This window comes from Panulirus ornatus, chromosome 5 (assembly GCF_036320965.1).
Source record: "Panulirus ornatus isolate Po-2019 chromosome 5, ASM3632096v1, whole genome shotgun sequence".
Lineage (NCBI taxonomy): Eukaryota > Metazoa > Arthropoda > Malacostraca > Decapoda > Palinuridae > Panulirus > Panulirus ornatus.
Window position 1 is genome coordinate 24,874,539 of NC_092228.1, and position 21,790 is coordinate 24,896,328.

The 21,790-nt window shown below is 39.9% G+C and overlaps 1 protein-coding gene across 1 annotated transcript in view; it reads left to right on the forward strand.

Annotated features, from left to right (window-relative positions):
• LOC139746814 (ionotropic receptor 21a-like) overlaps nt 1-21,790 on the forward strand; it is a 179,106-nt gene that overhangs the window by 105,849 nt on the left and 51,467 nt on the right. Inside the window, exons 7-8 of the mRNA XM_071658394.1 lie at nt 9,648-9,796; nt 20,200-20,351. Coding sequence (XP_071514495.1) covers nt 9,648-9,796; nt 20,200-20,351 — 301 coding nt within the window. The remainder of the gene's footprint in view (nt 1-9,647; nt 9,797-20,199; nt 20,352-21,790) is intronic.

The window sequence follows — 21,790 nt, forward strand, 5'->3', positions numbered from 1 at the left end:
ACTATAACCCGGTCTCGTGCATCAAAACCACTAACACACTCATTCAGCTGCTCCCAAAACACTTGCCTCTCATGATCTTTCTTCTCCTGCCCAGGAGCAAATGGGAACTTCAGTGAAGGGCGCAAATGGGGAGGTGATAACAAGTAGTGGTGATGTGAGAAGTAGATGGAGTGAGTATTTTGAAGGTTTGTTGAATGTGTTTGATGATAGTGTGGCAGATATAGGGTGTTTTGTTCGAGGTGGTGTGCAAAGTGCGAGGGTTAGGTAGTAAAAGCTTTGCGGAAGATGAAAGCCGGCAAGGCAGCAGGTTTGGATGGTATTGCAGTGGAATTTATTAAAAAAGGGATTGACTGTATTGTTGACTGGTTGGTAAGGTTATTTAATGTATGTATGACTCATGGTTAGGTGCCTGAGGATTGGCGGAATGCGTGAATAGTGCCGTTGTACAAAGGCAAAGGGGATAAGAGTGAGTGCTCAAATTACAGAGGTATAAGTTTGTTGAGTATTCCTGGCAAATTATATGGGAGGGTATTGATTGAGAGGGTGAAGGCATGTACAGAGCATCAGATTGGGGAAGAGCAGTGTGGTTTCAGAAGTGGTAGAGGATGTGTGGATCAGGTGTTTGCTTTGAAGAATGTATGTGAGAAATACTTAGAAAAGCAAATGGATTTGTATATAGCATTTATGGATCTGGAGAAGGCAGATGATAGAGTTGATAGAGATGCTCTGTGGAAGGTATTAAGAATATATAGTGTGGGAGGCAAGTTGTTAGAAGCAGTGAAAAGTTTTTATCGAGGATGTAAGGCATGTGTACGTGTAGGAAGAGAGGAAAGTGATTGGTTCTCAGTGAATGTAGGTTTCCGGCAGGTGTGTGTGATGTCTCCATGGTTGTTTAATTTGTTTATGGATGGGGTTGTTAGGGAGGTAAATGCAAGAGTTTTGGAAAGAGGGGCAAGTATGAAGTCTGTTGGGGATGAGAGAGCTTGGGAAGTGAGTCAGTTGTTGTTCGCTGATGATACAGCGCTGGTGGCTGATTCATGTGAGAAACTGCAGAAGCTGGTGACTGAGTTTGGTTAAGTGTGTGAAAGAAGAAAGTTAAGAGTAAATGTGAATAAGAGCAAGGTTATCAGGTACAGTAGGGTTGAGGGTCAAGTCAATTGGGAGGTGAGTTTGAATGGAGAAAAACTGGAGGAAGTGAAGTGTTTTAGATATCTGGGAGTGGATCTGGCAGCGGATGGAACCATGGAAGCGGAAATGGATCATAGGGTCGGGGAGGGGGCGAAAATTCTGGGAGCCTTGAAGAATGTGTGAAAGTCGAGAACATTATCTCGTAAAGCAAAAATGAGTATGTTTGAAGGAATAGTGGTTCCAACAATGTTGTATGGTTCCGAGGCGTGGGCTATGGATAGAGTTGTGCGCAGGAGGATGGATGTGCTGGAAATGAGATGTTTGAGGACAATGTGTGGTGTGAGGTGGTTTGATCGAGTAAGTAACGTAAGGCTAAGAGAGATGTGTGGAAATAAAAAGAGCGTGGTTGAGAGAGCAGAAGAGGGTGTTTTGAAATGGTTTGGTCACATGGAGAGAATGAGTGAGGAAAGATTGACCAAGAGGATATATGTGTCGGAGGTGGAGGGAACGAGGAGAAGAGGGAGACCAAATTGGAGGTGGAAAGATGGAGTGAAAAAGATTTTGTGTGATCGGGGCCTGAACATGCAGGAGGGTGAAAGGAGGGCAAGGAATAGAGTGAATTGGAGCGATGTGGTATACAGGGGTCGACGTGTTGTTAGTGGATTGAATCAAGGCATGTGAAGCGTCTGGGGTAAACCATGGAAAGCTGTGTAGGTATGTATATTTGCGTGTGTGTGGACGTATGTATTTACATGTGTATGGGGTGGGTTGGGCCATTTCTTTCGTCTGTTTCCTTGCGCTACCTCGCAAACGCGGGAGACAGCGACAAAAAAAAAAAAAAAAATATATATATATATATATATATATATATATATATATATATATATATATATATATATATATATATATATATATATATATCCTCCCCTCCTTGTATTTGAAATTTCTGAAATGGGAAACAGAAGAAGGAGTCACGCGGCGAGTGCTCATCCTCCTTGTAGGCTCAGATTGGGGTGTGTAAATGTGTGTGGATGTAACCAAGATGTGAAAAAAGGAGAGGTAGGTAGTAGGTTTGAGGAAAAGATCCTGGATGTTTTGGCTCTGAGTGAAACGAAGCTCAAAGGTAAAGGGGAAGAGTGGTTTGGAAATGTCTTGGGAGTAAAGTCAGTGATTAGTGAGAGGACAAGAGCAAGGGAATGAGTAGCACTACTCCTGAAACAGGAGTTGTGGGAGTATGTGATAGAAGATAAGAAAGTAAATTCTAGATTAATATGGGTAAAACTGAAAGTTGATGGAGAGAGATGGGTGATTATTAGTACATATGCGCCTGGGCATGAGAAGAAAGATCATGAGAGGCAAGTGTTTTGGGAGCAGCTGAATGAGTGTGTTAGTGGTTTTGATGCACTAGACCGGGTTATAGTGATGGGTGATTTGAATGCAAAGGTGAGTAATGTGGCAATTGAGGGAATAATTGGTATACATGGGATGTTCAGTGTTGTAAATGCAAATGGTGAAGAGCTTGTTGATTTATTAGCTGAAAGAGGACTGGTGATTGGGAATACCTGATTTAAAAAGCGAGATATACATAAGTATACGTATGGAAGTAGGAGAGATGGCCAGAGAGCGTTATTGGATTACGTGTTATTTGACAGGCGTGCGAAAGAGAGACTTTTGGATGTTAATGTGCTGAGAGGTTCAACTGGGGGAATGTATGATCATTATCTTGTGGAGGCGAAGGTGAAGATTTGTATGGGTTTTCAGAAAAGAAAAGTGAATGTTGGGGTGAAGAGGGTGGTGAGAGTAAGTGAACTTGGGAAGGACACTTGTGTGAGAAAGTACCAGGAGAGACTGAGTACAGAATGGAAAAATGTGAGAACAAAGGAGGTAAGGGGAGTGGGGAAGGAATGGGATGTATTTAGGGAGCAGTGATGGCTTGCGCAAGAGATGCTTGTGGCATGAGAAGCGTGGGAGGTGAGTTGATTAGAAAGGGTAGTGAGCGGTGGGATGAAGAAGTAAGATAATCAGTGAAAGAGAAGAGAGAGACATTGTGACGATTTTTGCAGGGAAAAAATGCAAATGATTGGGAGATGTTTAAAAGAAAGAGACAGGTCAAGACAAAGGTGCAAGAGGTGAAAATGATGGCAAATGAGAGTTGGGGCGAGAGAGTATCATTAAATTTTAGGGAGAATAAAAAGATGCTCTGGAAGGAGGTAAATAAAGTGCGCAAGACAAGGGAGCAAAATGGAACTTCAGTGAAGGGGGCTAATGGGGAGGTGATAACAAGTAGTGGTGATGTGAGAAGGAGAGGGAGTGAGTATTCTGAAGGTTTGTTGATTGTGTTTGATGATAGAGTGGCAGATATAGGGTGTTTTGGTCGAGGTTGTGTGCAAAGTGAGAGGGTTAGGGAAAATGGTTTGGTAAACAGATTGGATGTAGTAAAAGCTTTGCGGAAGATGAAAGCCGGCAAGGCAGCAGGTTTGGATGGTACTGCAGTGGAATTTATTAAAAAAGGGGGTGACTGTATTGTTGACTGGTTGGTAAGGTTATTTAATGTATGTATGATTCTTGGTGAGGTGCCTGAGGATTGGCGGAATGCGTGCATAGTGCCATTGTACAAAGGCAAAGGGGATAAGAGTGAGTGCTCAAATTACAGAGGTATAGGTTTGTTGAGTATTCCTGGTAAATTATATGGGAGGGTATTGATTGAGAGGGTGAAGGAATGTTCAGAGCATCAGATTGGGGAAGAGCAGTGTGGTTTCAAAAGTGGTAGAGGATGTGTGGATCAGGTGTTTGCTTTGAAGAATGTATGTGAGAAATACTTAGAAAAACAAGTGGATTTGTATGTAGCATTTATGGATCTGGAGAAGGCATATGATAGAGTTTATAGAGATGCTCTTTGGAAGGTACTAAGAATATATGGTGTAGGAGGCAAGTTGTTAGAAGCAGTGAAAAGTTTTTATCGAGGATGTACGGCATGTGTACGTGTAAGAAGAGAGGAAAGTGATTGGTTCTCAGTGAATGTAGGTTTGCGGCTGGGGTGTGTGATGTCTCCATGGTTGTTTAATTTGTTTATTGATGGGGTTGTTAGGGAGGTGAATGCAAGAGTTTTGGAGAGAGTCGACGTGTTGTCAATGGATTCATTCGGGGCATGTGAAGTGTCTGGGGTAATCCATGGAAAGTTCTCTGGGGCCTGGATGTGGAAGGAAGCTTTGGTTTCGGGCATTATTGCATGACAGCTAGAGACTGAGTGCGAACGAATGGTGCCTTTGTTGCCCTTTTCTAGCGCTACCTCGCACACATGAGGGGGAGGGGGATGTTATTCCATGTGTGGCGAGGTGGCGATGGGAATGAATAAATTCAGACAATGCGAATTGTGTGCATGTGTGTATATGTATGTGTGTGCATATATATGTGTTCATTGAGATGTATGGCTGTGTTTATTTGCGTGTGTGGACGTGTATGTATATACTTGTGCATGGGGTTTGTTGGGCCATTTCTTTCGTCTGTTTCCTTGCACTACCTCGCAAATGTGGGAGACAGCGACAAATCAAAATAAAAAAAAAGTATATATATATATATATATATATATATATATATATATATATATATATATATATATATATATATACATATATATATATATATATATATATATATATATGTATATATATATATATATATATATATATATATATATATATATATATATATATATATATATATATATGTGTGTATACATTGGAAAGGTTCACAATTTTGCGCGTGATCAAGATATTCCTATGAGTCCACGGGGAAAATGAAACAGTGAAAGTTCCCAAGTGCACTTTCGTGTAATAATCACATCATCAGGAGAGACACAAGAGAGAAATATAACAGTCAGTTGATATTCATCGAAGAGACGAAGCAAGGACGCCATTTGGTAAACATGTGATTGTCCAAATGGCGTCCTAGTTTCGTGTCTTCGATGTATATCAACTAACTGTTATATTTCTCTCTTGTTTCTCCCCTGATGATGTTATTATTACACGAAAGTGCACTTGGGAACATTTCGTGTTTCATTTTCCCAGTGGACTCATAGGAATATCTTGATCACGCGCAAAATTGTGATCCTTTGCTACATATATACATATATATATATATATATATATATATATATATATATATATATATATATATATATATATATATATATATATATATATATATATATATGGATATATGGATATATGTATATATGTATATATTTTTTTCCTTTTTTTTTTGCTTTGTTGCTGTCTCCCGCGTTTGCGAGGTAGCGCAAGGAAACAGACGAAAGAAATGGCCCAACCCACCCACATACACATGTATATACATACGTCCACACACGCAAATATACATACCTACACAGCTTTCCATGGTTTACCCCAGACGCTTCACATACCTTGATTCAATCCACTGACAGCACGTCAACCCTGGTATACCACATCGCTCCAATTCACTCTATTCCTTGCCCTCCTTTCACCCTCCTGCATGTTCAGGCCCCGATCACACAAAATCTTTTTCACTCCATCTTTCCACCTCCAATTTGGTCTCCCTCTTCTCCTCGTTCCCTCCACCTCCGACACATATATCCTCTTGGTCAATCTTTCCTCCCTCATTCTCTCCATGTGCCCAAACCATTTCAAAACACCCTCTTCTGCTCTCTCAACCACGCTCTTTTTATTTCCACACATCTCTCTTACCCTTACGTTACTTACTCGATCAAACCACCTCACACCACACATTGTCCTCAAACATATCATTTCCAGCACATCCATCTTCCTGCGCTTAACTCTATCCATAGCCCACGCCTCGCAACCATACAACATTGTTGGAACCACTATTCCTTCAAACATACCCATTTTTGCTTTCCGAGATAATGTTCTCGACTTCCACACATTCTCCAAGGCTCCCAGAATTTTCGCCCCCTCCCCCACCCTATGATCCACTTCCGCTTCCATGGTTCCATCCGCTGCCAGATCCACTCCCAGATATCTAAAACACTTCACTTCCTCCAGGTTTTCTCCATTCAAACTTACCTCCCAATTGACTTCACCCTCAACTCTACTGTACCTAATAACCTTGCTCTTATTCACATGTATATATATATATATATATATATATATATATATATATATATATATATATATATATATATATATATATATCTTTTTTTTTTTTTATACTTTGTCGCTGTCTCCCGCGTTTGCGAGGTAGCGCAAGGAAACAGACGAAAGAAATGGCCCAACCCCCCCCCCCATACACATGTATATACATACGTCCATACACGCAAATATACATACCTACACAGCTTTCCATGGTTTACCCCAGACGCTTCACATGCCCTGATTCAATCCACTGACAGCACGTCAACCCCGGTATACCACATCGCTCCAATTCACTCTATTCCTTGCCCTCCTTTCACCCTCCTGCATGTTCAGGCCCCGATCACACAAAATCTTTTTCACTCCATCTTTCCACCTCCAATTTGGTCTCCCTCTTCTCCTTGCTCCCTCCACCTCCGACACATATATCCTCTTGGTCAATCTTTCCTCACTCATCCTCTCCATGTGCCCAAACCACTTCAAAACACCCTCTTCTGCTCTCTCAACCACGCTCTTTTTATTTCCACACATCTCTCTTACCCTTACGTTACTCACTCGATCAAACCACCTCACGCCACACATTGTCCTCAAACATCTCATTTCCAGCACATCCATCCTCCTGCGCACAACTCTATCCATAGCCCACGCCTCGCAACCATACAACATTGTTGGAACCACTATTCCTTCAAACATACCCATTTTTGCTTTCCGAGATAACGTTCTCGACTTCCACAAATTCTTCAAGGCCCCCAGAATTTTCGCCCCCTCCCCCACCCTATGATCCACTTCCGCTTCCATGGTTCCATCCGCTGCCAGATCCACTCCCAGATATCTAAAACACTTCACTTCCTCCAGTTTTTCACCATTCAAACTCATCTCCCAATTGACTTGACCCTCAACCCTACTGTACCTAATAACCTTGCTCTTATTCACATTTACTCTTAACTTTCTTCTTCCACACACTTTACCAAACTCAGTCACCAGCTTCTGCAGTTTCTCACATGAATCAGCCACCAGCGCTGTATCATCAGCGAACAACAACTGACTCACTTCCCAAGCTCTCTCATCCCCAACAGACTTCATACTTGCCCCTCTTTCCAAAACTCTTGCATTTACCTCCCTAACAACCCCATCCATAAACAAATTAAACAACCATGGAGACATCACACACCCCTGCCGCAGACCTACATTCACTGAGAACCAATCACTTTCCTCTCTTCCTACACGTACACATGCCTTACATCCTCGATAAAAACTTTTCACTGTTTCTAACAACTTTCCTCCCACACCATATATTCTTAATACCTTCCACAGAGCATCTCTATCAACTCTATCATATGCCTTCTCCAGATCCATAAATGCTACATACAAATCCATTTGCTTTTCTAAGTATTTCTCACATACATTCTTCAAAGCAAACACCTGATCCACACATCCTCTACCACTTCTGAAACCACACTGCTCTTCCCCAATCTGATGCTCTGTACATGCCTTCACCCTCTCAATCAATACCCTCCCATATAATTTACCAGGAATACTCAACAAACTTATACCTCTGTAATTTGAGCATTCACTCTTATCCCATTTGCCTTTGTACAATATATATATATATATATATATATATATATATATATATATATATATATATATATATATATATATATATATATATATATATATATATATATATATATATATATATATATATATATATATATATATATACATATATATATATATATATATATATATATATATATATATATATATATATATATATATATATATATATATATATATATATATGTTTATATATGCATATATATATATATATATATATATATATATATATATATATATATATATATATATATATATATATATATATATATATATATATATATAAATATATATATATATGTGTATATATATACGTCCACACACGCACATATATAGACCTATATATTTCAACGTATTCATATATATACATACACAGACATATGCATATGTACACATGTACATAATTCATACTGTCGGCCTATATTCATTTCATTCGCCTCCCCGCCACACATGAAATGACAACCCCCTTCCCCCGCAGCGCGCGAGGTAGCGCTAGGAAAAAAAAAAAAAAGGCCACATTCGTTCACAATCTGTCGCTAAATGTCATGTATAATGCACCGAAACCACAGCTCTCTTTCCACATCCAGGCACCACAAAATTTTCCACTTTTTTCCACAGGCGCTTCACATGCCCTGGCTCAATCCTTTGACAGCACGTCGACCCCGATCTACCATATCGTTCAAATTAACTCTATTCCTCGCAAGCCTTTCATCTCCCTGCATGTTCAGGTCCCGGTCGCTCAAATCTTTTTCAATCCTTCTTTCCACCTCGATTTTGGTGTTCCACTTCTCCTCGTTCCCTCAACCTCTGACACATATATCTTCTTTGTCAATCTTTCCTCACTCATTCTCTCCTTGTCACCAAACAATTTCAAAACACCCACTTTGCTGTCTCAACCCCACTCTTTTTGCCATCACACATTTCACCTACCCTTCCATTACTTTCTCGATCAAACCACCTCACAACACATATTGTCTTCAAACATCTCTTTTCCAATTGATCCACGCTCCTCCGCACAACTCTATCCATAGCCCACGCCTTGCAGCCACATAGAATTGTTGGAACCACTATTCCCTCAAACATAACCACTTTTGCTTTCCGAGATAATGTTCTCGCCTTCCACAAATTCTTAAACGCCGCCAGAACTTTCGATCCCTTCCCCACCCTGTGACTCACATCTGTTTCCATGGTTCCCTCCGGTGCCAAATCCACTGCCAGATATGTAAAACACTTCTCTTCCTCCAGTTTTTCTCTGTTCAAACCTACCTCCCAATTGACTTGTCTTTGAACATGCAGGAGGAAGAAAGGCATGCAAGGAATAGAGTGAATTGGAACGATGTGGTATACCGGGGTCGACGTGCTATCAATAGATTGAACCATGGCATGTGAAGCGTCTGTAGTAAACCATGGAAACGTTTCTGGGGCCTGGAGCGTGAAAGAAAGTGGCCTTTGTTTTGTTTTTCTAGCGCTACCTCTCGCACGTGCTTGGGGGAGGGGATAGTCATTTCAAGTGTGGAGGGGTGGCGACGAGAATGAATAAAGGCAGCAAGTATGAAATATGTACATGTGTATGTAGGTATATGTCTGTGTGTTTATATATATGTATACGTTGAAATGTATAGGTATGTATATGTAACTGTAGACGTGTATGTATATACATGTGTATTTGGGTGGGTTAGGCCTTTCTTTCATCTGTTTCCTTGCGCTACCTCACGAAACGCGGTTAACAGCGACAAATTATGAAAAAAAGTAAGAATAATGAAAATACTATTTCAGTGAGGACTTGGGGCGAGGCACTTGAAAATGGATCTTGGTTTGGAGTCATGGGACAGATACACCGGAACGAGGTGGATATTGGATTATCCTTCTTTATATCCGTCCAATGGGACGGAATATCGGACCTGTCTACAAACTACATCGCTGACGTAAAGTATTTCCAATAATTGTTATATTTTATTTTGTCACGGTGACATGATGGGGTCTTCATCCTGAGAGGGTAATATTTTGATATATATATATATATATATATATATATATATATATATATACATATATATATATATATATATATATATATATATATATATATATATATATATATATATATATATATATATATATATATATATATATATATATATATATATATATATATACCACATCGCTCCAATTCACTCTATTCTTTGCCCTCCTTTCACCCTCCTGCATGTTCAGGCCCCGATCGCACAAAATCTTTTTCACTCCATCTTTCCACCTCCAATTTGGTCTCCCTCTTCTCCTCGTTCCCTCCACCTCCGACACATATATCCCCTTGGTCAATCTTTCCTCACTCATTCTCTCCATGTGACCAAACCATTTCAAAACACCCTCTTCTGCTCTCTCAACCACGCTCTTTTTATTTCCACACATCTCTCTTACCCTTACGTTACTTACTCGATCAAACCACCTCACACCACACATTGTCCTCAAACATCTCATTTCCAGCACATCCATCCTCCTGCGCACAACTCTATCCATAGTCCACGCCTCGCAACCATACAACATTGTTGGAACCACTATTCCTTCAAACATAACCATTTTTGCTTTCCGAGATAATGTTCTCGACTTCCACACATTCTTCAAGGCTCCCAAAATTTTCGCCCCCTCCCCCACCCTATGATCCACTTCCGCTTCCATGTTTCCATCCGCTGCCAGATCCACTCCCAGATATCTAAAACACTTCACTTCCTCCAGTTTTTCTCCATTCAAACTCACCTCCCAATTGACTTGACCCTCAACCCTACTGTACCTAATAACCTTGCTCTTATTCACATTTACTCTTGACTTTCTTCTTTCACACACTTTACCAAACTCAGTCACCAGCTTCTGCAGTTTCTCACATGAATCAGCCACCAGCGCTGTATCATCAGCGAACAACAACTGACTCACTTCCCAAGCTCTCTCATCCCCAACAGACTTCATCCTTGCCCCTCTTTCCAAAACTCTTGCATTCACCTCCCTAACAACCCCATCCATAAACAAATTAAACAACCATGGAGACATCACACACCCCTGCCGCAAATCTACATTCACTGAGAACCAATCACTTTCCTCTCTTCCTACACGTACACATGCCTTACATCCTCGATAAAAACTTTTCACTGCTTCTAACAACTTGCCTCCCACACCATATATTCTTAATACCTTCCACAGAGCATCTCTATCAACTCTACCATATGCCTTCTCCAGATCCATAAATGCTACATACAAATCCATTTGCTTTTCTAAGTATTTCTCACATACATTCTTCAAAGCAAACACCTGATCCACACATCCTATACCACTTCTGAAACCACACTGCTCTTCCCCAATCTGATGCTCTGTACATGCCTTCACCCTCTCAATCAATATCCTCCCATACAATTTGCAAGGAATACTCAACAAACTTATACCTCTGTAATTTGAGCACTCACTCTTATCCCCTTTGCCTTTGTACAATGGCACTATGCACGCATTCCGCCAATCCTCAGGCACCTCACCATGAGTCATACATACATTAAATAACCTTACCAACCAGTCAACAATACAGTCACCCCCTTTTTTAATAAATTCCACTGCAATACCATCCAAACCTGCTGCCTTGCCGGCTTTCATCTTCCGCAAAGCTTTTACTACCTCTTCTCTGTTTACCAAATCATTTTCCCTAACCCTCGCACTTTGCACACCACCTCGACCAAAACACCCTATATCTGCCACTCTATCATCAAACACATTCAACAAACCTTCAAAATACTCACTCCATCCCCTCCTCACATCACCACTACTTGATATCACCTCCCCATATATCTTTTTCTTTCAAACTATTCGCCATTTCCCGCATTAGCGAGGTAGCGTTAAGAACAGAGGACTGGGCCTTGAGGGAATACCCTCACCTGGCCCAATTCTCTGTTCCTTCTTTTGGAAAATTAAAAAAAAAAAACGAGAGGGGAGGATTTCCAGCCCCCCACTCCCTCCCCTTTTAGTCGCCTTCTACGACACGCAGGGAATACGTGGGAAGTATTCTTTCTCCCCTATCCCCAGGGATAATATATATATATATATATATATATATATATATATATATATATATATATATATATACATCCCTATTGATAGAGGAGAAAGAATACTTCACACGCATTCCTCACGTGTCGCAGAAGGCGACTAAAGGGGACGGGAGCGGTGTCTGAACTTACAAAAGGGGAAACAGAACAAGGAGTCACGCGGGGAGTGCTCATTCTCCTCGAAGACTGAGATTGGGGTGTCAAAATGTTTGTGGATGTGACGAAGATGAGAAAAAATGAGATAGGTAGTATGTTTGATGAAAGGAAGCTGGATGTTTTGGCTCTGAATGAAACGAAGCTCAAGGGCAAAGGGGAAGAGTGGTTTGGAAATGTCTTGGGAGTAAAGTCAGAGGTTAGTGGGAGGACAAGAGTAAGGTAAGGATTAGCACTACTCCTGAAACAGGATCGGTGGGAGTATGTGATAGAGTGTAAGAAAGTAAACTATAGATTGATATGGGTATAACTGAAAGTTGATGGAGAGAGATGGGTGATTATTGGTGCATATGCACCTGGGCATGAGAAGAAAGATCATGCAAGGCAATTGTTTTGGGAGTAGCTGAGTGAGTGTGTTAGGAGTTTTGATGCTCGATGGGTTATACTGATGGGTGATTTGAATACAAAGATGAGTAATGTGTCAGTTGAGGGAATAATTGGTGTACATGGGGTGTTCAGTGTTGTAAATGGAAATGATGAAGAGCTTGTAGATTTATGTGCTGAAAAAGGAGTGGTGATTGTGAATACCTGGTTTAAAAAGAGAGATATACATAAGTATACGTATGTAAGTAGGAGAGATGGCCAGAGAGCGTTATTGGATTACGTGTTAATTGATTGGCGCGCGAAAGAGAGACTTTTCGATGTTAATGTGCCGAGAGGTGCAACTGGAGGGATGTCTGATCATTATCTTGTGGAGGCGAAGGTGAATATTTGTAGAGATTTTCAGGAAAGGAGAGAGAATGTTGGGGTCAAAATAGTGGTGAGAGTAAGTGCGCTTGGGAAGGAGACTTAGGTGAAGAAGTACCAGGAGAGACTGAGTACAGAATGGAAAAAGGTGAGAACAAAGGAGGTAAAGGAAGTGGGGGAGTAATGGGATGTATTTAGGGAAGCAGTGATGGCTTGCGCGAAAGGTGCTTGTGGCATAAGAAGCGTGGGAGGTGGGTTGATTAGAAAGGGTAGTGAGTGGTGGGATGAAGAAGTAGGATTACTAGTGAAAGAGAAGAGAGAGGCATTTAGACGATTTTTGCAGGGAAAAAAATGCAAATGAGTGTGAGATGTATAAAAGAAAGAGGCAGGAGGTCAAGAGAAAGGTGCAAGAGGTGAAAAAGAGGGCAAATGAGATTTGGGGTGAGAGTATCATTAGATTTTAGGGAAAATGAAAAGAAGTTTTGGAAGGAGGTGAATAAAGACCGTAACACAAGGGAACAAATGGGAACTTCAGTGAGGGGGCTAATGAGGAGGTGATAACAAGTAGTGGTGATGTGAGAAGGGGATGTAGTGCGTATTTTGAAGGTTTGTTGAATGTGTTTGATGATAGAGTGGCAGATATAGGGTGTTTTGGTCGAGGTGGTGTGCACAGTGAGAGGGTTAGGGAAAATGATTTGGTAAACAGAGAAGAGGTAGTGCCAGAGGATTGGCGGAATGCTTGCACAGTACCATTGTACAAAGGCAAAGGGGATAAAAGTGAGTGCTCCAATTACAGAGGTATAGGTTTGTTGGGTATCCCTAGGAAATTATATGTGAGGGTATTGATTGAGAGGCTGAAGGCATGTACAGAGCATCTGATTGGGGAAGAGCAGTGTGATTTCAGAAGAGTTAGAGGATGTGTGGATGAGGTGTTTGCTTTGAAGAATGTATGTGAGAAATACGTAAAAAACAAATGGATTTGCATGTAGCATTTTTGGATCTGGAGAAGGCATATGATAGAGTTGATAGAGATGCTCTGTGGAAGGTATTACGAATATATGGTGTGGGAGGCAAGTTGTTAGAAGTGAAATTTTTTTTATCGAGGATGTAAGCCATTTGTACGTGTAGAAAGAGAGGTAAGTGATTGGTTCTTAGTGAATATGTGTTTGCGGCAGGGGTGTGTGATGTCTCCATGGTTGTTTAATTTGTTTATGGATGGGGTTGTTAGGGAGGTGAATGCAAGAGTTTTGGAAAGAGGGGCAAGTATGCAGTCTGTTGTGGATGAGAGAGCTTGGGAAGTGAGTCAGTTGTTGTTCGCTGATGATACAGCACTGGTGGCTGATTCATGTGAGCAACTGCAGAAGCTGGTGACTGAGTTTGGTAAAGTGTGTGAAAGAATAAAGCTAAGAGTAAATGTGAATAAGAGCAAGGTTTTTAGGTACAGTAGGGTTGAGGGTCGAGTCAATCGGAAGGTAAGTTTGAATGGAGAAAAACTGGAGGAAGTGAAGAGTTTTCGATATCTGGGAGTGGATTTGACAGCGGATGGAACCATGGAAGCGGAAGGGAATCATAGGGTGGGGGAGGGGACGAAAGTTCTGGGAGCGTTGAAGAATGTGTGGAAGTCGAGAACATTATCTCGGAAAGCAAAAATGGTTATGTTTGAAGGAATAGTGGTTTCAACAATGTTATATGGTTGCAAGGCGTAGGTTATGGAAAGAGTTGTGCGCAGGAGGGTGGATGTGCTTGAAATGAGATGTTTGAGGACAATATGAGGTGTGAGGTGGTTTAATCGAGTACGTGATAATAGGATAGGAGAGATGTGTGGTAATGAAAAGTGTGGTTGAGACAGAAGGAGAGGGTGTCTTGAAATGGTTTTGTCACATGGAGAGAATGAGTGAGGAAAGACTGACCAAGAGGATATATATGTATATCAGAGGTGGAGGGAACGAGAAGTGGGAGACTAAATTGGAGGTAGAATGTTGGAGTGAAAAAGATTTTGAGTGATCGGGGCCTGAACATACATGAGGGTGAATGGCGTACAAGAAATAGAGTGAATTGGAACGATATGGCATACCTAGGTCGACGTGCTGCTACTGGATTGAACCAGGGCATGTGAAGCGTCTGGGGTAAACCATGGAAAGTTCGGTGGGGCCTGATGTGGAAAGTGAGCTGTGGTTTCGGTGCATTATTACATGACAGCTAGAGACTGAGTGTGAACGAATGTGGCCTTTGTTTTTTTCCTAGCGCTACCTCGCACACATTAGGGGGGAGGGGGTTGTTATTTCATGTGTGACGGGTTGGCAATGGGAATGAATAGAGGCAGACAGTATGAATTATGTACATGTGTATATATGTATATGTCTCTGTGTGTATATATATATTATACGTTAAGATGTATAGGTATGTATATTTGCGTGTTTGGACGTGTATGTATATACTTGTGTCTGTGTGTGGGATGGGCCATTCTTTCGTCTGTTTCCTTGCGCTAATTCGTTAATGCGGGAGACAGCGACAAAGCAAAGTAGATTAATAAACAACATATATATATATATATATATATATATATATATATATATATATATATATATATATATATATGTATATAAATTTCAGGGAGAATTAAAAGATGTTTTGGAAGGATGTAGATAAAGTGCGTAAGACAAGGGAGCAAATGGGAACTTCAGTGAAGGGGGCTAATGGGGAGGTGATAACAAGTAGTGGTGATGTGAGGAGATGGCGTGAGTATTTTGAAGGTTTGTTGAATGTGTTTGATGATAGAGTGGCAGATATAGGGTGTTTTGGTCGAGGTGGTGTGCAAAGTGAGAGTGTTAGGGAAAATGATTTGGTAAATAGAGATAGGTAGTAAAAGCTTTACGGAAGATGCAAGCCGGTAAGGCAGCAGGTTTGGATGGTATTGCAGTGGAATTTATTAAAAAAGGGGTTGACTGTATTGTTGACTGATTGGTAAGGTTATTTAATGTATGTATGATTCATGGTGAGGTGCCTGAGGATTGGCGGAATGCGTGCATAGTGCCATTGTACAAAGGCAAAGGGGATAAGAGTGAGTGCTCAAATCACAGAGGTATAAGTTTCTTGAGTATTCCTGGTAAATTATATGGGAGGGTATTGATTGAGAGGGTGAAGGCATGTACAGAGCATCAGATTGGGGAAGAGCAGTGTGGTTTCAGAAGTGGTAGAGGATGTATGGATAAGGTGTTTGCTTTGAAGAATGTATGTGAGAAATACTTAGAAAAACAAATGGATTTGTATGTAACATTTATGGATCTAGAGAAGGCATATGATAGAGTTGTTAGAGATGCTGTGTGGAAGGTATTAAGAATATATGATGTGGGAGGCAAGTTGTTAGAAGCAGTGAAAAGTTTTTATCGAGGATGTAAGGCATATGTACGTGTAGGAAGAGAGGAATGTTATTGTTTCTCAGTGATTGTAGGTTCGAGGCAGGGGTGTGTGATGTCTCCATGGTTGTTTAATTTGTTTATAGATTTGGTTGTTAGGGAGGTGAATGCAAGAGTTTTGGAAAGAGGGGCAAGTATACAGTCTGTTGTGGATAGGTGATCTTGGGAAGTGAGTCAGTTGTTTTTCGCTGATGATACAGCGCTGATGCCTGATTCATGTAAGAAACTGCAGAAGCTGGTGACGGAGTTTGGTAATGTGTGTGAGAAAAGAAAGCTGAGAGTAAATGTGAATGAGAGTAAGGTTATCAGTTAAAGTAGGGTTGCGGGACAAGTCATTTGGGAGGTAAGTTTTAATGGAAAAAAACTGGAGGAAGTGAAGTGTTTTAGATATCTGGGAGTGGATTTGGCAGCGGATGGAACCATGGAAGCGGACGTGAATCATAGGGTGGGAGAGGGGGCGAAAGTTCTGGGAGTGTTGAAGAGTGTGTGGAAGTCTATAACATTATCTCGGAAAGCAAAAGTGGGTATATTTGAAGGAATAGTGGTTCCATCAATGTTATATGGTTTCAAGACGTGGGCTATAGATAGAGTTGTGCGGAGGAGGGTGGACGTGCTGGAAATGAGATGTTTAAGGACAATGTGTGGTGTGATGTCGTTTGATCGAGTAAGTTATGGGTAAGAGAGATGTGTGGTAATAAAAAGAGTGTGGTTGAGAAAGCAGAAGAGGATGTTTTGAAATGGTTTGGTCACATGGAGAGAATGAGTGAGGAAAGATTGACCAAGAGGATATGTGTCAGAGGTGGAGGGAACGAGGAGAATTGGAAGATCAAATTGGAGGTGGAGAGATGGAGTGAAATGATTTTGAGTGATAGGGGCCTGAACATGCAGGAGGGTGAAAGGCGTGCAAGGAATAGAGTGAATTGGAACGATGTGGTATACCGGGGTCCATGTGTTGTCACTGGATTGAACCAGGGCATGTGAAGCGTCTAGGGTAAACCTTGGAAAGTTCTGTGGGACCTGGATGTGGAAAGGGAACTATGGTTTCGGTGCATTATTACATGACAGCTAGAGATTGAGTGTGAACGAATTTGGCCTTTGTTGTCTTTTCCTAGCGCTACGTCGCACACTTGAGGGGGAAGGGGGTTGTTATTTCACATGTGGCGGGGTGGCGATGGGAAAAATTAAAGGCAGACAGTATGAATTATGTACATGTGTATATATGTATATGTGTTTGTGTGTATATATATGTATACCTTGAGATGTATAGGTATGTATATTTGCGTGTGTGGAAGTGTATATATATACATATGTATATGGGTGGGTTAGGCCATTCTTTCTTCTGTTTCCTTGTATTACCTCGCTAACAGCGACAAAGTAAAACAATGAAAAAAAAAAGAATATATATATATATATATATATATATATATATATATATATATATATATATATATATATATATATATTTCATACTATTCGCCATTTCCCGCTATAGCGAGGTAGCGTTAAGAACAGAGGACTGGGCCTTTGAGGGAATATCCTCACCTGGTCCCCTTCTCTGTTCCTTCTTTTGGAAAATTAAAAAAAAAACGAGAGGGGAGGATTTCCAGCCCCCCGCTCCCTTCCCTTTTAGTCGCCTTCTACGACACGCAGGGAATACGTGGGAAGTATTCTTTCTCCCCTATCCCCAGGGATAATATATATATATATATATATATATATATATATATATATATATATATATATATATATATATATATATATATATATATATGTATATATATATATATATATATATATATATATATATATATATATATATATATATATATATATATATATATATATATATATATATATCTGTCTTACTCTTTCCTGATTTGTTTCATCAACACACCTCACACCATAAATTGTCCTGAAACATTTAATGTCCAACACTCCCACCCTTCGCCGCAAAATCTTATCTATAGCCGATACCTCGCAACCATATAATTTTGCTGGAACCACTTTTCCTTTAAACATACAAATTTCTGCTCTTTGAGATAATATTTTCTCTTTCCACACACTCTACACCGATCCCAGAATTTTTTATATTTCAACTACCTTGTCCCTCAACCCACCTGAGCCTAGTAACGTTGCTTCTATTCATATTCACTCTCAACTTTCTCCTTTTGCATAGTCAGTCACCAACTTATGCAGTTTGTCACTCGAATCAGCCATCAGTGGTTCATCATCCGTGAACAATAACTGCTCACTTTCCTGGCCCCTTCATCCCCATTAGACTGCATACTCGCCCCTCTCTTTATTTTAATAGTTTCAATGCAGTTTCGACCCATTATAGGCATCTCTTAAATGTTTTTTTGAGTGAGAGACACGATGGAACAACATATAAAAAGGTAATTTACCTTTTGTATCTGAGAAGAATGTAACTCAAGAATATTATGTCACCCCACTCATTATGACCTGAAATTCAGTGTTTGAGGCCTGGACCAGATTATGGGTTCGTTTGATAATTTTACCAGACACAATTCCTTAACAGAAATGATCTAACTAATAACTACAATAAAGTGTGCAACTTATTACACAGGATTTCAAAATACTCCACTTGACATGATCTTTATATATGAAAACTGACAGTTATGGTGGTCAGTCATGTAAATGTAATCTCTAACAGTATCCTTTTTTCTTCCCTCAAGAACACTTCACTGGGTTTAAATCTCTCTGCATCACCATGATATGCACTTCGTGAACACTCTTTTAGTGTTATCAATTTGGACACCTGTGTTTTTATTTTATCTTCAGGTTTGTCATTTATTAACTGCTCCCCCATGGAATATGTACTTCAAAATGCAATATTTGTTCTTATCTTTCGGTGGGTTTATTTTCCACGTTTGAAATTTTTATTATAAGGAAGAATACTTTTTTGTTCCTAATCAGTAACGATGCTTGACCTGTCTGAACAAAATGTTCTTAAAGCTTTTTAAGGTGCATTAAATTTTGAACGAGTATATACAATACGGACCTTCAAATAAGTCATTATATCCTCATCACTACAGGAATGGCCTAAGATCCTTTAAGTCCATAAGAACATGGAAGAACAATCGATTTCTTTGCATAAGTATCATGAAATGACATTATGATAAATTGCTAAGTAGGAATGCATTTTTCATTCATATGGAAATAAGTTCGGATTATCATTTTCCCTGTTTGTCACAACACCTTAGAATGTATTTCAATCATCATTTTCCAATTTAAATGTGATTCCATTACTGAGACTCCAGTTGATTAGATATGACAAAAATTCATGAATATTTCTGTCTATTGCCAAAAACCGAAAAAAGAAATAATCTATACAATTTCATCATATACAAAAGGAGAGAGATATATAGTGTAATAAAGCGGTTTTAAAATATCTTTTAAATAGTTTAGCTAGAAACGCAGATTAAGAGCTTCCCATAGTCATACCATAAATTTGTCCATAATATGTCCCCTTATCCATGACAATATTATTCTTTATACTAACTGTTACCACACGACAAAGTTTCTGATTGTTACAAGTAATGTTGGATAAAGTTCCGGAAGTATTTCTTTCAAATAATGAATGGTTTGATAAACTAGGAATTAATGGAAAAAAATAACATTGATACTGACAAAGTGACCCTATAGGTAATTCCGTATTAAACATCTTAGGTGTGTGAAGGTGTAACACATCCAACACTAATTTGGACTTTCATTTTCAGATGAAAAGCTATTATATTGTTTTATGTACGTATGATTTTTTATTAGTGAACCAATGAATGCGTTAAAGTCCAGCTGTACTTAAGATTTTCATCCTGATAATTGATCTATAGAACTCCTTTGAAAATGAAACACTAGTCTTGTACCCACAACCTCTAGACACCGTCACTAACTAGAAATTTCCAATGAACACAGTCAGTATGCTTCATGACCCGCATGGAGCCTCCGTTGCCTCACTGGCAGTCCCTGGCCTTCCCCTTCCACCAGTGGACCTGGCTGGCTGTCCTCGTGGGCATCATTGTCTCAGGACCACTTCTCTTCCTTATGGCTCGGGCCAGCGACCGATGGTGAGTCAATATACTGGAGATCATAACGTATTGTTGCAAAACATTTGTTCAATTTTCCATTAATACATTCACTTTGTGCCTTGTTTACAATCATCATCTAATTTTGTAATGGTTTCATAGTTTTAAGTTTTCACATATTTGCCTAGTTGCATCCTGAACGAGATAAACATATCTTTCTATTGTGTATACATAGTAATACTGTGTTCATGCTCAAGAAATGCCTTCTTTGTCTTCGGTTGTTTCATTATTCATCCAACATGATAATCAAATATTTATTTTGTGTACTTTATATATGATTGGTTCACATGTCTTTCATATTTACACTTCTTCCTTTAAATTTTAAACAAAACTATGCGATTATTATTGTTCCCACATATCCGACTGCAGTACAAAGTAACACTTTAATTGTGTTTGCATCATCACTAGAACTGTACCAGAGGTAGTAAGACTTTATGATTAGTGAGAGGAAATTTGTAATAAACTCGATTCAATCATGGACAATTTTAACTCACCATCATATAAAAGTAGAAAATCACGAAGTAACGCTAGGAAAAGACAACAAAGGCCACACTCGTTCACACTCATTCTCTAGCTGCCATGTATAATGCACCGAAACCACAGCTCCCTTTCCACATTCAGGCCCCACATAACTTTCCATGGTTTATCCCAGAAGCTTCACATGACCTGGTTCAATCCATTGATATCACAATGACCCTTGTATACAACATCGTTCCAATTCAATCTATTCCTTGCACGCCTTTCACCCTCCTGCATGTTCAGGCACCGACCACTCAAAATCTTTTTCACCCCATCTTTCCACCTTCAATTTGGTCTCTCACTTCTCCTCGTTCCCTTCACCACTGACACATATATCCTCTTTGTCAATCTTTCCTCACTCATTCACTCCATGTGACCAAACCACTTCAAAACACCCTCTTCTCTCTCGACTGCACTTTTTTTATTACCAGGCATCTGTCTTATCCTTTCATTACTTACTCGATCAAACCACCTCACATCACATATTGTCCTCAAACATCTCATTCCCAGCACATCCACCCTCCTCCGCACAGCTCTATCTATAGCCCACGCCTCGCAACCATATATCATTGTTGGAGCCACTATTCCTTCAAACATGCCATTGTTTGCTTTCCAAGAAAACTTTCTCGACTTCCACATATTTATCAACACTCCCAGAACTTTCGCCCCCTCCCCCACCCTATGATTCACTTCCGCTTCCATGATTCCATGCGCTGCCAAGTCCACTCCCAGGTATCTAAAACACTTCACTACCTCCAATCACTTTCCTCTCTTCGTACATGTACACATACCTTACATCCTCGATGAAAACTTTTCACTGCTTCTAATAACTTGTCTTCCATACCATATATTCTTAATACTTTCCAAAGAGGATCTCTATCAACTCTATCATATGCCTTCTC